Raw genomic sequence first — 12,284 nt, forward strand, 5'->3', positions numbered from 1 at the left:
TCTGCAACTCTTCCCCGAGAATATAAAAGGATAATGGAGATCCCAAGTTTACCAATCCACAATGATTTTGCTGATACCATAATGGAAAGACTACCTTCTATGGAAAGGAAACCTTCAGTCAGAACAGCATTGATAAGTGCAAATTTTGATCTGATTACTGAATGGAAACAGGAATGGAATGCTTACCGATCACTAGATATGGCAGCCTTAATATGCATAACTAACTAACCTGATGGATTTGATCTCCCTAGAAGAATATGGTCAAAAGTGAATCAAATTAGGACTAAACATGGAAGATGTGCTGATGCATTGTATAAGTGGAAATGGATTGACGCCCCAGGATGTGATTGCGATGACGGAAGGCAGACCATCAAACAGGACTGCCTCCTTAGGGATTACCAAGGTGATTCAAGAGACTTCCTGGAATTAAAGCCCATGTAAATTGATTATATTAATAACTTGGACATAACTATAGTAGTCCATATATATTATATATAAATTTTGTACAAATGTTATACAGTTAATTTTTTAATAATTCTTTTAATACTATAAATATGACTAATTGTGAACTTAAACAGAATTGAGTAGATTCGTGTAGTTTGAGATGTGAGATATTATAATTTCTTCTTGATTGATGGAGTAATTGTGAGATGTAAGAATTGCCATACGATAAATAATAAACATTGACAAATGTAAGTACTGCATTTGGGAAGCAGTAACCCAGAGTAACGTATCAACTGTGTGGTAGAGAATGAAAAGGACCTGGGGGGGTAATTGTGCAGGCAGATATGAAGTTTTTTGAGCAGTGCAGATGGTCTGCAAGAGTAGCTCATAGTGTCTTGTCAATGATATACAGGAATTTTTCTAGCAGGGATAAAGAGGTGATTATCCCCTTGTATAATGGTCGGAGGCCACACCTTGAGTACTGTATACAGGTCTGGAGGCCTCATTTTAGGAAGGATGTAGAGCTGCTGGAACGAGTGCAGAGAAGGGCAACAAGATTAGTGAATGGAACAAAGGGTTGCTCTTCAAAGAAAGGCTTAAGTTTTGTAAATTACGGTGTCTGGAGACTATGCACCTGTGAGGTGATCTGATTGAGGTGTATAAAGCCTTGAATGGTTTGAGTATGCTCAATGCTGATAGGATTCTTCCTCTTGATCAGAATAATCGCCTGAGAGGGTTATAAATTCAAATTGAGGAAAGACAGTTGTAGGATAGATTGTTGGAACAAATTTCCATCTGTCATTGTAGAAGCTGATAGCTTAAATAGATTCAAGGCAGAACTAGATAAACATTTGGAGCAAGTGGATGGGTGAAATTAGAAGACTTGGGTTTTTTTTTTTTGCTGATGCTATATAAGCTTGCTTTCTTGCATCATGTGCCTTTACTAATGCTAATTTTGAATAAATAAGAAGCTTTATTCATATCATAATTTCCCTTGTGATTAGGTTGGGTCTTCCATTACAACTGCTTGCTTCCTTGCATCATTTTGCCAGAACTAATACTAGTTTTCATAGTAGTGATACAGTTGTCATCTTCTGCAGTAGCTTCTTCTTCTGCAGTAGCTTTTAAAGGAATGTGAAACTGTCTGTAAACTGAATGTGTATAGAAGTGTTTGCAGAGCAAAACAAAATAATAATAAGAAATAAAACTGAAATTAGTCTACCATAAAAAAAGCATTCATTGTATCATTTCAAGTTTTACATAATACTGTGAAAGTAAATAAACTGATTACAGATAACCAAATTTTTATTTTTAATGTACATATTAATTTTCATATCTTTTTTCTTTTTAATTAGCAGGGTCAGTGGCCTACAGCAGGCAGTTTAACATGTCAAAAATTAACATTATAAGAAATTACTTGTCAATATGAACAATGTCTTTTTTTTTTTGTTTTTTTACAATTATGCTACTTCTACAAAATAACCATATTTTTATATTATACTTTCAATTGAGCTATAAGAGTTGCATTTTCTTGTTGCATCTGCCTATAGTCAGATGTTATCCTTTCTAAAGTTGCAGCTACCTTCTTCTGGCTTTCTTGCTCAATCAGATCCTCAAGATCCCTAATTTCTCGCAATATAGTTCCAGTTTCTTCTACAGTATGTATCAACTGACTGCAGTTGTCATGTAGTGCAACAAGGTGTTTGTATGCTCGACGAACTGATTCATCTTTTTTGGCATCTTTAAAAATTAAGTTATCAGTGACATGAAATGTACGATCTAGTTTACCAAATAACAAGCCAATATCTTTCTGCACAACTCTAGTATCTAAAAGTACCTTTTCTATTTCTGCCTTCTGCTTTTTAATATTTCCTACAATTTCTAATATTCTACGTGTGTAAGCAGAATGGTTCACATCTTTAGTTAATCTTTCATACACTGCGATCAGCTGCTTATGAACTTCTTCTTTATTTCTAGCATCATCTCCAATTTCTCGAATCTTTTCCCTTAACCGTTTAATCTCTTCAAGTTTACATTGAGTTTCATTTAACCTCTGTGAACATGCTTCTTTTAACAATCGATATTCTTCTATAAGTGGTGATCGATGCTGTTCCCACTGATTCGCTAGGGACACTAAGCGTTGGGTACTTCCCTCAATTAAGGCATGCAATTTCTGAATATTATTTTCAGCATCAGGAAGCAAAGACAGTGTACATTTTTTAACTTTATATGTTTCATCTAATTCATTTATCTTTTTCTGTTCTTCTGAGAATAGTTCTTTCATTTGCTGAATTGAAGATGAAAGTTGTTTTGTTTGGATGTTCAGTTCTTCAAACTGATGTGAAACAGCACTAATTTTTGATTGCAAATCAATAAGCTCTTGTTCCCTCTTTGTTATTTCCTCCTGTGAATCTCCAGTTTTTCCTTGAGGCATTCCAGGAGGTATCAATACCTTGTCTTCTTCAGAAGTAAACTGCAATTGTCTCGTGTGGCAAAAGCGTGAACATTTCACACCTTTAGGTCCTAAAGAAACATTTTTTAAAATGTCAAAATCTGAAACCTTTATTAACCTTTCTAAATCTTTCTGGTGTAGTGCTTGAAGCAATTGTTCAGTAATTTTCTTTTGTATTTCACTTACTTTTTTAACTTTTCGCTCCTGATCACTCAATCTTGTTGTCAGGGTCTTTTGATTCCACTCATTTTCATGATAACGTGCTTCGGCAACAGCTAATGCATTAGTTTCAATGAGTGATGACACCATGTGACAATGATTTGTGGCTTGTTCTGTTATAGCTGGAAGCTGTGTATTATAATACCAATTAAGTTTCTGTTTAATATTAGGGTTATTCTGTTCATTATCTTCTGGTACCTTTAGTACATGTGTAGAAAATTGAAAACTATCACGATTAGAACGTGTCGGTTTATCAGAATTTGCACAATATACAGGAAGCCAGAAGGTATTCAAACATTCGGAAATCTTTTTACCAGAAGCTCTAAGTATTAATGCTACATTCCCTAACGGTTCGTCTAATGTCTTTTCACTCTCTTTCGGTAATTTCTCAATAAGAAAGATAAATACCTTTCTGATATCAGTTTCATTTGAATAAAGGAATGTCTGATACCCAATTTCACCAGCGTATCCCAATTCAACACATGAAGAAGCTAAAGCTGAACTCAAACGATAACGTGCTGACATACTCGGCGGTACATGATGAGGAAGTTCTAAAGTGGGCGAAATTAATCGAAGGCATCGAACTACTCCTTCTACGACTAATTCCGTTGAAAAGTTTCGCAAACTTGATATCTCTTCTTCTACTTCACACCCAAGCTGCCGTAGAGTATGGATCACAATCTGGTCTACTTCTTCCATCGAAACACCAATATTATATCATTAACTTAAAAACACATGACAACCAAGTGACAAAACATAGACTATAATACATCCTGTATACATCCGTAGGATACACCTCCTGGAAATCAGGCGATACTTGCGTCACCTAGTGTTACAAATATGACAATGAGGATATAAATAAATTGCATTCAGAGAAAATAGAACTGAGAGTACTGTACAGTAGTTTGAAAAAAAAAAAAAGGGGGGGAGAAGCTTGGACGCTGTTGGAGACAATAAGTGTATTATGTGCAAAAGCAACTAAAGCAATGAGGGGACTACATATTGTGATATGTAATTGCGTGTATGATTTGGGTTAGTTGCATTCCACCGTAGACCCATATTTCTGGCAGAAAAAACTAAGCAACCGTTGCTGAGCCTGATAACTCAGCTACGTTATGAAAAAGCCGATCAAAATTCCTTGCGTCATTGAGGAGATTCAATTTCAGGCTTTCACTGGGTGTGGAGAAGACATTATCACCACTGTCCACCAGCAGAGCTCATAGAGAAGAAAGAAAGTTATTTTTAGTAAATTTAACCCCAGCGGCTCACATCTGGTAAGTATGGGTTTGGCACACCCAGGGTACTGAGTTGAATATCATCATTCTTCTCTTTCTTGGCAACTCTCTCTTTCTCTCTCTCTCTTAGGTTATTTTTGGATTTTTTTTTTTTTTCTAACAGAAAAGATAATGAAATCACAACACATAGTACATTCCTCACTGCAAACAGAGATAGCACATTATCTGCATAGCAATTCTAATCTATTGTATCATTGAGTATCAAAAATTTTCTTATTAAGAATTTTAATTTGGAGCTAGAATAACTTCTCCTGAGCCTGAAATCTAAATTTAGCCAACAAGTTGTCTATTATATTCATTGTATGCCTATCTCCAAATCTATTTAATACCCTAGGGTGAGGCAAAACAATTGCTTTTGGGTTCCTTAAATTATGTGAGACATTTCTTTGCAGATTCAACTCTTCAAAAATAGTGTTAAGATTTTTCAAGATTAAATTTAACTTCAGTTTTTGAACTGGATAAAGTATTTTATATTTCAACAAAAATTGCCTTCTCTTATTCAGGTCATTCCAAAAGTTTGTCCCCATTAAAAGTCTCAAAATCCTGTTAATTAAGTTGTTTATTACCCTTATTTCAGTTATATTTGCTCGTGCCCATACATTTCCTAAATAATTGAGTTGGGAGTCCACTAATGCATAATATAAGGTAACTTTTGTTCTAAGATTTAACTTATTCTTAATTCTAAATAATAATAATAACAATAATAATACAATACAATTTATTTATCAAGAGAATAAATGAACTTGTTAAGAAAAGTGAATTTCTTGGCAACAAGTTGAAATTCTTCATTTACAACAGATTTGTATACAAATTCTTTTACTACCAGAAAAGACAACGAAGTCACTACTCATAGTACATTCCACACTGTAAACAGAAATAGTAATTTATCTGTATAGCAATTTTAATTAACTGTACCATTGAGTATCAAGAATTTTCTTATTAGGAATTTTAATTTGGAGATGGGATAACTTCTCCTGAGCCTGAACTCAACACTAGCCAGCAAGTTATTTATTATATTCATTGTGTGCCTATCTCCAAATCTATTTAGTACCCTAGGGTCAGCAAAGTAACTGCTTTGGGTTCATTAAATAATGTGTGCCATTTGCAGATTTGATTCTTCATAAATAGTGTTAAGATTTTTCAAGAATAAATTTAACTTTAGTTTTTGAACTGGATACAGTATTTTATATTTTAACAAAAATTGCCTTCTCTTATTCAGGTCATTCCAAGAGTCTGCCCCCATTAAAAGTTTCAAAATCCTGTTAATTAAGTTGTTTATTATCCTTATTTCTGTTACATTTGCTCGTGCCCATATATTTACTAAATAATTCAGTTGGGAGTCCACTAATGCATAATATAGGGTAACTTTTCTTCTAAGATTTAACTTATTCTTAATGTAGTAAAAAAAGTACACATAATATCTAATTTTTTTGTACAGATTTGTTATATGCATTGCCCAACTTAGACTGTAGTCAATCCATAACGCAAGGTAACAATGATTTGAAACTTCTTCCACAGTTAGACATTTGCAATTCTGGAAATCCTGATCATGTAGGCATTCATGTTTATGTAATTTAACAAGGGATGAATGTCCAAGGTTTGATGAGGAGGTCTAATTACCAAAAATTTTGTCCTTTCTAAGCTGAGTGCTAATTTATTATCATGCAACCAAGTTTGTAAATGTATTACATTCTGCTGTAAATCTTTTGCCATTTTTGTCAGGTTCTTTCCAATTGTATATAAGATTATATCATCTGCATAAATTTTTATAAAGGAATTCTTTATTACTTCGAATATGTCATTTATAAAGATGTTGAACATGATTGGCCCAGTATGAGTGCCCTGCGGTACTTCTCTCTTTATATTGTATGATTTTCCCTTTGTATTTTCTACTTCAACTGTTATTTTTCTATTGGTTAAATAACTTGCTAAGAGCTTCTTTTTTTTTCATGAAAACCCCAAACACGAAAGGTATCGAAACCTATAGTACTTAGTACCATGCATGGGTTGAAGGAGAAGTATGTGGGGGGGGGGGGGGGGGGATGCCGGAAACTTTGCTCTAGAGACTAAACATGGGTTTCACCACTTCAAGCCTCCAATAAGCAATTGATTGATTCTTCCCCTAATACCATATTTCTGTAATTTCTGTTGCAATATTGGGATATCAATTAAGTCATATGCTTTGGTCAAATCTAATCTATAAATAAAATCATTATGAAGTTATTGTTGTTTAAATGTAAGTTAAAAGAGTCTACTAAGTTCTCTAATAATGTCTCTGTGTTCTTGCCTTTCTAATATGAAAATAGAGAGTTGTTTAACAGCCGATATTGACGTAAGTTAATATGTGAAAATATATAATTTTCTATTATCTTGTTAATAACTGACTGTATTGTTATTGGTCTGTAATTGCAAAAGTCATCTAGTGGTCCCTTTTTATATATAGGAATTATCTTAAAAGAAAGTAAATTTATAGGATAGCTTCCCGACTCTAACATCCTGTATAAGCTCCACCAAGAGACAGAGAACTGCTCTTTGTTTCTCTTTACTTCGGCTACTGTAATATTGTCCAGTCCATAAGATGTCTTGTTTTTTAACTGTTCTGTTAATAATAATAATAATAATAATAATAATAATAATAATAATACACTGCACCAGGGAAAATTTGTTGTCCGAAACTACCAGCTGCTGGCTGGTAAAAAGATCGAAGCTATGACAGAAGGAGAGACCTACAAACACCTAGGGTTGAAGCAGGGTCAGCAGTTAGAACACAAGGAATTCAAGAAGTGCCTGACCGAAAAATATCATCAGAGACTCAGAAACCTGCTGAAATCGAAATAGAATGGAGGGAACACAGTTAAAGCCATAAACACCTGTGCAGCACCAGTATACACATTCATATACACATTCGTGGTCATATATTGGACAAACACCGAGCTAGAAGATATCATGCGAAAGACAAGGACAATAATGACCAAGAGTCGCCAACAACCCCCGAAGTCAGCAGTGGAGAGACTACCAATAACTCGGAAAGAGGGAGGAAGGGAATAATAGACCTGACAGAACAACAGAAAACAGCGATAGTTGATTCTCGAAGGAGTCCTACAGGATTACTTCGAGAACAACACAGTACCACTCCACCAGGCCATAAGGAAGATAGATAAGTGATATATCCCACTCAACCTAAATGAGGAACCTCCTCCTGCCCAGACGATACAAGAAACAAAATTAGAAATATGGGCAAAGAAGACACTCCACGACACACACTACAATGACCTCCATCAGATCACATCGATAACACTGCATTGGATGCATGGCTCACAAGCAGGACACTCTTCGCCGAGACTGAAGGATTCATGCTGGCCGTCCAAGACCAGGTAATCAACACCAGAAACTATAGAAAATACATCGCAAAGGAGCCCGGAATGCCAGATGACACATGTCGACGATGCGACCTAGCCTCAGAAACGGTCCAACACATCATCGCGGGTTGCAAGGTGATCACCCAGACTGAGTACACTCATAGACACGACCAGGTAGCCAGGATAATACTTCAGAAACTAGCGAGGAAATAGCAGTTGACCAAAGAAAGTGTACCATACTACAAGTACAAACCCCAGGCAGTACTAGAGACCCAAACCCACAAGATGTACTGGGACGTGCCATAATAACGAATAAGATCATCCCGCACAAGACACCGGACAAAACCCTTGTGGACAAGATGGAAAAGGCTACTTATCTGATTGAGACAGTGGTGCCCATCACTAGCAATGTCCAGAAAAGGCATGAGTTAAAAATTAAGAAGTACACGAACCTGAGACATGAAGTCAAGGAAATATGGCATATGCAAGAGGTCTCGACCATCCCGATCATCGTGTCAACAACCTGTATGGTGCTAAAGACTCTTCATAGCAGCCTAACAACAATAGGTCTCCCAGAGAACACCTAAAAGGAACTCCAGAAAGTTTCAATCCTGAACACCTGTAGGATAGTCAGAGATTTCCTCAACCAACAGTAACACCAGACATTACAACCACCCTGTGTACTTGGTAGCAGTACTCATCACGGAGTGGAATCCCGAATCAGGGAGAAATAATATAAGAGCAGCAATAATAATAATAATAATAATAATAATAATAATAATAATAATAATAATAATAAAACAGGTCCACCTCCAATAATGGATGATGTCGCAGAGAAATATTAATCATACTGCATCGTGTGTGTGGCGTAGGATAAAGGCACTTGCGTTCAGGAATTAGGCAGAGTGGTCGGTTCGAAAAATCAGAGACGCACTCCCGAGGAAGACAGTAGAGCGACTGACGCTGTCCCGCGTATGGCTGCCACAAGACAAGGGCAAGACCATCCAGACCCACCAACTGGAAGTGCTTCTTGCTCAACTGCGTTAGTGACCACCCAGGAAGGGAGAAAATGCCAACGCATGAAGTGGAGCATTGAAATGAATACGTACATCATCCAAGCATACGACGAAATAACAAAACTGGAGACCAATATGACAACTTACAGGGCGAGACTACATACCAAGTAGCTGGAACGATTCCCGGATATTCAGGTCACCGAACAGCGAATAGCGGACCAGAGAAGGACCATCGTCACGAAGAACCTAATAGCCCTTGCAATATTGGAAAAAATCAAGCAGGACGTGGGCGATCAATGGAACGTTTATCTCATGGCTATTCCCAACCTCATGCTGTTTGGCATTACAAGAATGCAAAATGGAATGACCTGCAAGACTTCTTTTCCTTGGTCGGATTTGTTCCACAGAGTTTTCCGTCATATTATGCGCTTGCCTATCAATGTACTCGTGAATCACTCGCTTCAGCAAGACCGCACAATATCATGTGAATCCAGAAAACCCTGGGTTTTAAATGATCTATTTAGCAGTTTAAATTAGGACAAAATCCTGCGCCCTCAAGTCTCACTCAACATGTCACAGTGAGCGAACTCCCAGCAACAAAATTGCGTTGTGTTCAAACTCAAAGGTTTTTTTGTGTATTGGCCTTTGAGCCCCCCATTTAATGGTTCTCCTACAAGTTTGTTCAGTGAATTGCATGTAATTAGAAAGAATGGTCATGAAGCAAAATACAACAAACAAACAAGATTTATTTAACATATATGTATACAAATGAGTACAATATAACTGGTACATAAGTTAGATTAATTGGTATGTAATTTTTAGATAAACTAACTGGATACAAGCAGTATCTTGCTTTAGCAATATTATAATTTTGTAATGTTCTTCATGGGCTTTTACATTAACTCTCTAGCAAGAACAAAATAATTTGTGTTCGTCATAACGTAACACTGTTCAAATACTAAAACAGGGAATTAAATTAACTTAATAGTTTAATTAGTATTTGACAATTAAATTAATAAGTCGCATTCTCTATTAAAACTGAATACTAAGAAAATAATACAATTGTCGGGGTATATTTATATATATGTGAGGAAAGATGTCTTATAAATGTATTAAAACGAATGCAGATGGTAGGTTCAGCTTTTGGGTAATTTAATACAGTTTGTTATTAAACAATAAGGGTTGACTCACCCGAAAATATTCTGCACCGCCTCGGTGTGTGTGTGTGGGGGGGGGGAAATCTGTATCACACATCAATATGGTTCTTTTCTCATCTTTTCCTAGTAATTATTATTTTACTTCTTCTTCACACAATGACAAAAATCGGCCAAAACTCTCACTGCTCTTCTCTTCCTGTCATGTTTCACTCATGAACTTCCTATCTTCCTTTCCCCTCTCCAATATATATATATACCTCTGCATCCCCTCTCTGAGCTCCCTAAGAATTGTTTTGTTCTCACGAGTCAACTACGGGGGGGGGGATTAAATGGATATTGTACCATGCACGGAGTGTCGAAGTGACAGCTAATATGTTTATAAAGGTCTCGTTACGCAAGACGTGCTGTGTCTTGTCCTGCTAATTTCTACTCATACATCAATCTACTCTGTTCTTAGGACCTTGCGTGATCAACTCTATTGTCCGCTCACAGGAGAACAGGTGACGACACTGTGGTGTCCTATTACCGCAACCGCACCCCTGGGGTGATTGAAAACGAAAGTAAAGGCTTAAGCTCCGTCAAGTGACGCTATCGCTATATCCTTTAGTTGTACAGGTCACAGAAAAATGTATTCGGCACTATGAGGCGAAATTACTTCTTGAAAGCAAGTAAAAGGGCTAAAAAAATGAAAATATTTGCCTTTTTACAGATTACTGTTTCAAAACTTCTGATGTCAACGTTTGCTCAGATCGTATCAGTGGATTTATTCTTGCAGGAATGGAATCCTTTATCCCACACTTCACTTTAAAATCTCGTCCTTTATCTAAACCTTGGTTTTCCAATAAATGTGCTAAGGCTGTTCAAGAGAAGAATGTTGCATATCGTAATCGGCTTGTTTCTAATTCTTCAGTGTCATTTTCTGCCTACACCAAAGCTCGCAACAATTGTAAAGCAGATATTAATCAGTCCAAACTAGAGTTTGAACAGGCTAAGGGTAGAAAACTTGCTTCTTGCCCTAATGGTAGCCGAGCATTCTGGTCTCTTGGCAAAGCTATTGGCCCCAACTTTTGCCCATCTCTGCTCCCACCTCTGTCCAAACCAGATGGTTCTGTTGTCACTTCAGCCAAGGATAAAGCTGACCTGCTAGCATCCCATTTTTATTCCAGCTCATGTATTAATGATCTTGGTAAAACACCTCCCACCATTCCGAACACACTCCATTCAATGCCTCCTGTGGTCTTCCATTAAAAGGATATCAAAAGGATTTTGATGAATCTTGATGCTAAGAAAACTCCAGGTCCTGATGGTATTTCTCCACTTGTTCTCAAAATCTGTGCTCCAGAACTTACTCCTATTCTTTGCCGCCTTTTTTCACTTTCTTATTCCAAAGGTGTTTTTCCTCTTGCTTGGAAATCTGTTCATATCCCGCCAGTTCCTAAAAAGGGTGACAAATCCCTCCCATCCAATTATCGTCCCATTACAATTACTTCTACTCTTTCTAAAGTAATGGAGAAATCAATTAACCGCCAACTCTTAAACTACCTAGAAACCTTCTGTCTGATCAACGATCGCCAGTATGGATACCGTCAGTGTCGATCCACTGGTGATAATCTGGCTTATGTTACCCATTTATGGACTAATTCAATGGAAAGGTTCAGTGAAACACAAATAGTTGCTCTTGACATCTCAAAGGCTTTTGATCGTGTTTGGCATAAAGGTCTTCTAAACAAGCTTCCATCTTATGGTTTGCCAACTGTTTTTAGTAATTGGTTATCCAGTTTTTTCTCTGATCGCTCACTGAGGGTGATGGTAGATGGCTCTCTGTCTTCTAAAGCAAGGCCTCCGTAGCCTAGTGGTCAGGAGTGCAGGTACATAAGTACATGTGCCTTGAGTGACCGGGGTTCAAGCCCGTGACTGCTGAATACGGTGCTGTTTCTTGTATTCTGTGTATCTTGTAAACTCCTCTGACCGTTTGGTCGTCCCGGAGTATAAACAGAAAATTTATTTTTTTTTTATAACTTCTCCATTAATGCCGGTGTTCCCCAAGGTTCAGTTCTTTCCCCCACTCTTTTCCTCTTGTATATTAATGACCTTCTACCATTGACTGGAAATCCTATCCATAGTTTTGCCGATGATAGATCATTGCATTCCACTTTCCATTTTGAGAAACCTTGTCCTGCTCAATCAGCTACAACTTCTCGAAAATCTGCTACCAATTCCTTAAATGCAGATCTTCAGGTATTCTCCAGTGGGGCAAAGACAATTTAGTTGATTTCAACCCTTCTAAAACTCAGTCTTGTCTTATATCTCGCAAAAAGGATTCTTCTGCTCCTATGCTTATC

At 36.9% G+C, this 12,284-nt stretch overlaps 1 protein-coding gene across 1 annotated transcript; it reads right to left on the bottom strand.

The window, feature by feature from the left end:
- Nucleotides 1-1,821: 1,821 nt before the first annotated feature.
- Nucleotides 1,822-3,918, bottom strand: LOC150082814 (coiled-coil domain-containing protein 22 homolog). The gene has a single exon (XM_090376835.1). It carries the CDS (start codon nucleotides 3,812-3,814, stop codon nucleotides 1,940-1,942), a length of 1,875 nt encoding a protein of 624 aa, XP_090232961.1. The 5' UTR covers nucleotides 3,815-3,918; the 3' UTR covers nucleotides 1,822-1,939.
- Nucleotides 3,919-12,284: the final 8,366 nt, after the last annotated feature.

This window comes from Mastigoproctus giganteus, chromosome 7 (genome assembly GCF_048544385.1).
Source record: "Mastigoproctus giganteus isolate SK-2022 chromosome 7, ASM4854438v1, whole genome shotgun sequence".
Taxonomy (NCBI): Eukaryota; Metazoa; Arthropoda; class Arachnida; order Uropygi; family Thelyphonidae; genus Mastigoproctus; species Mastigoproctus giganteus.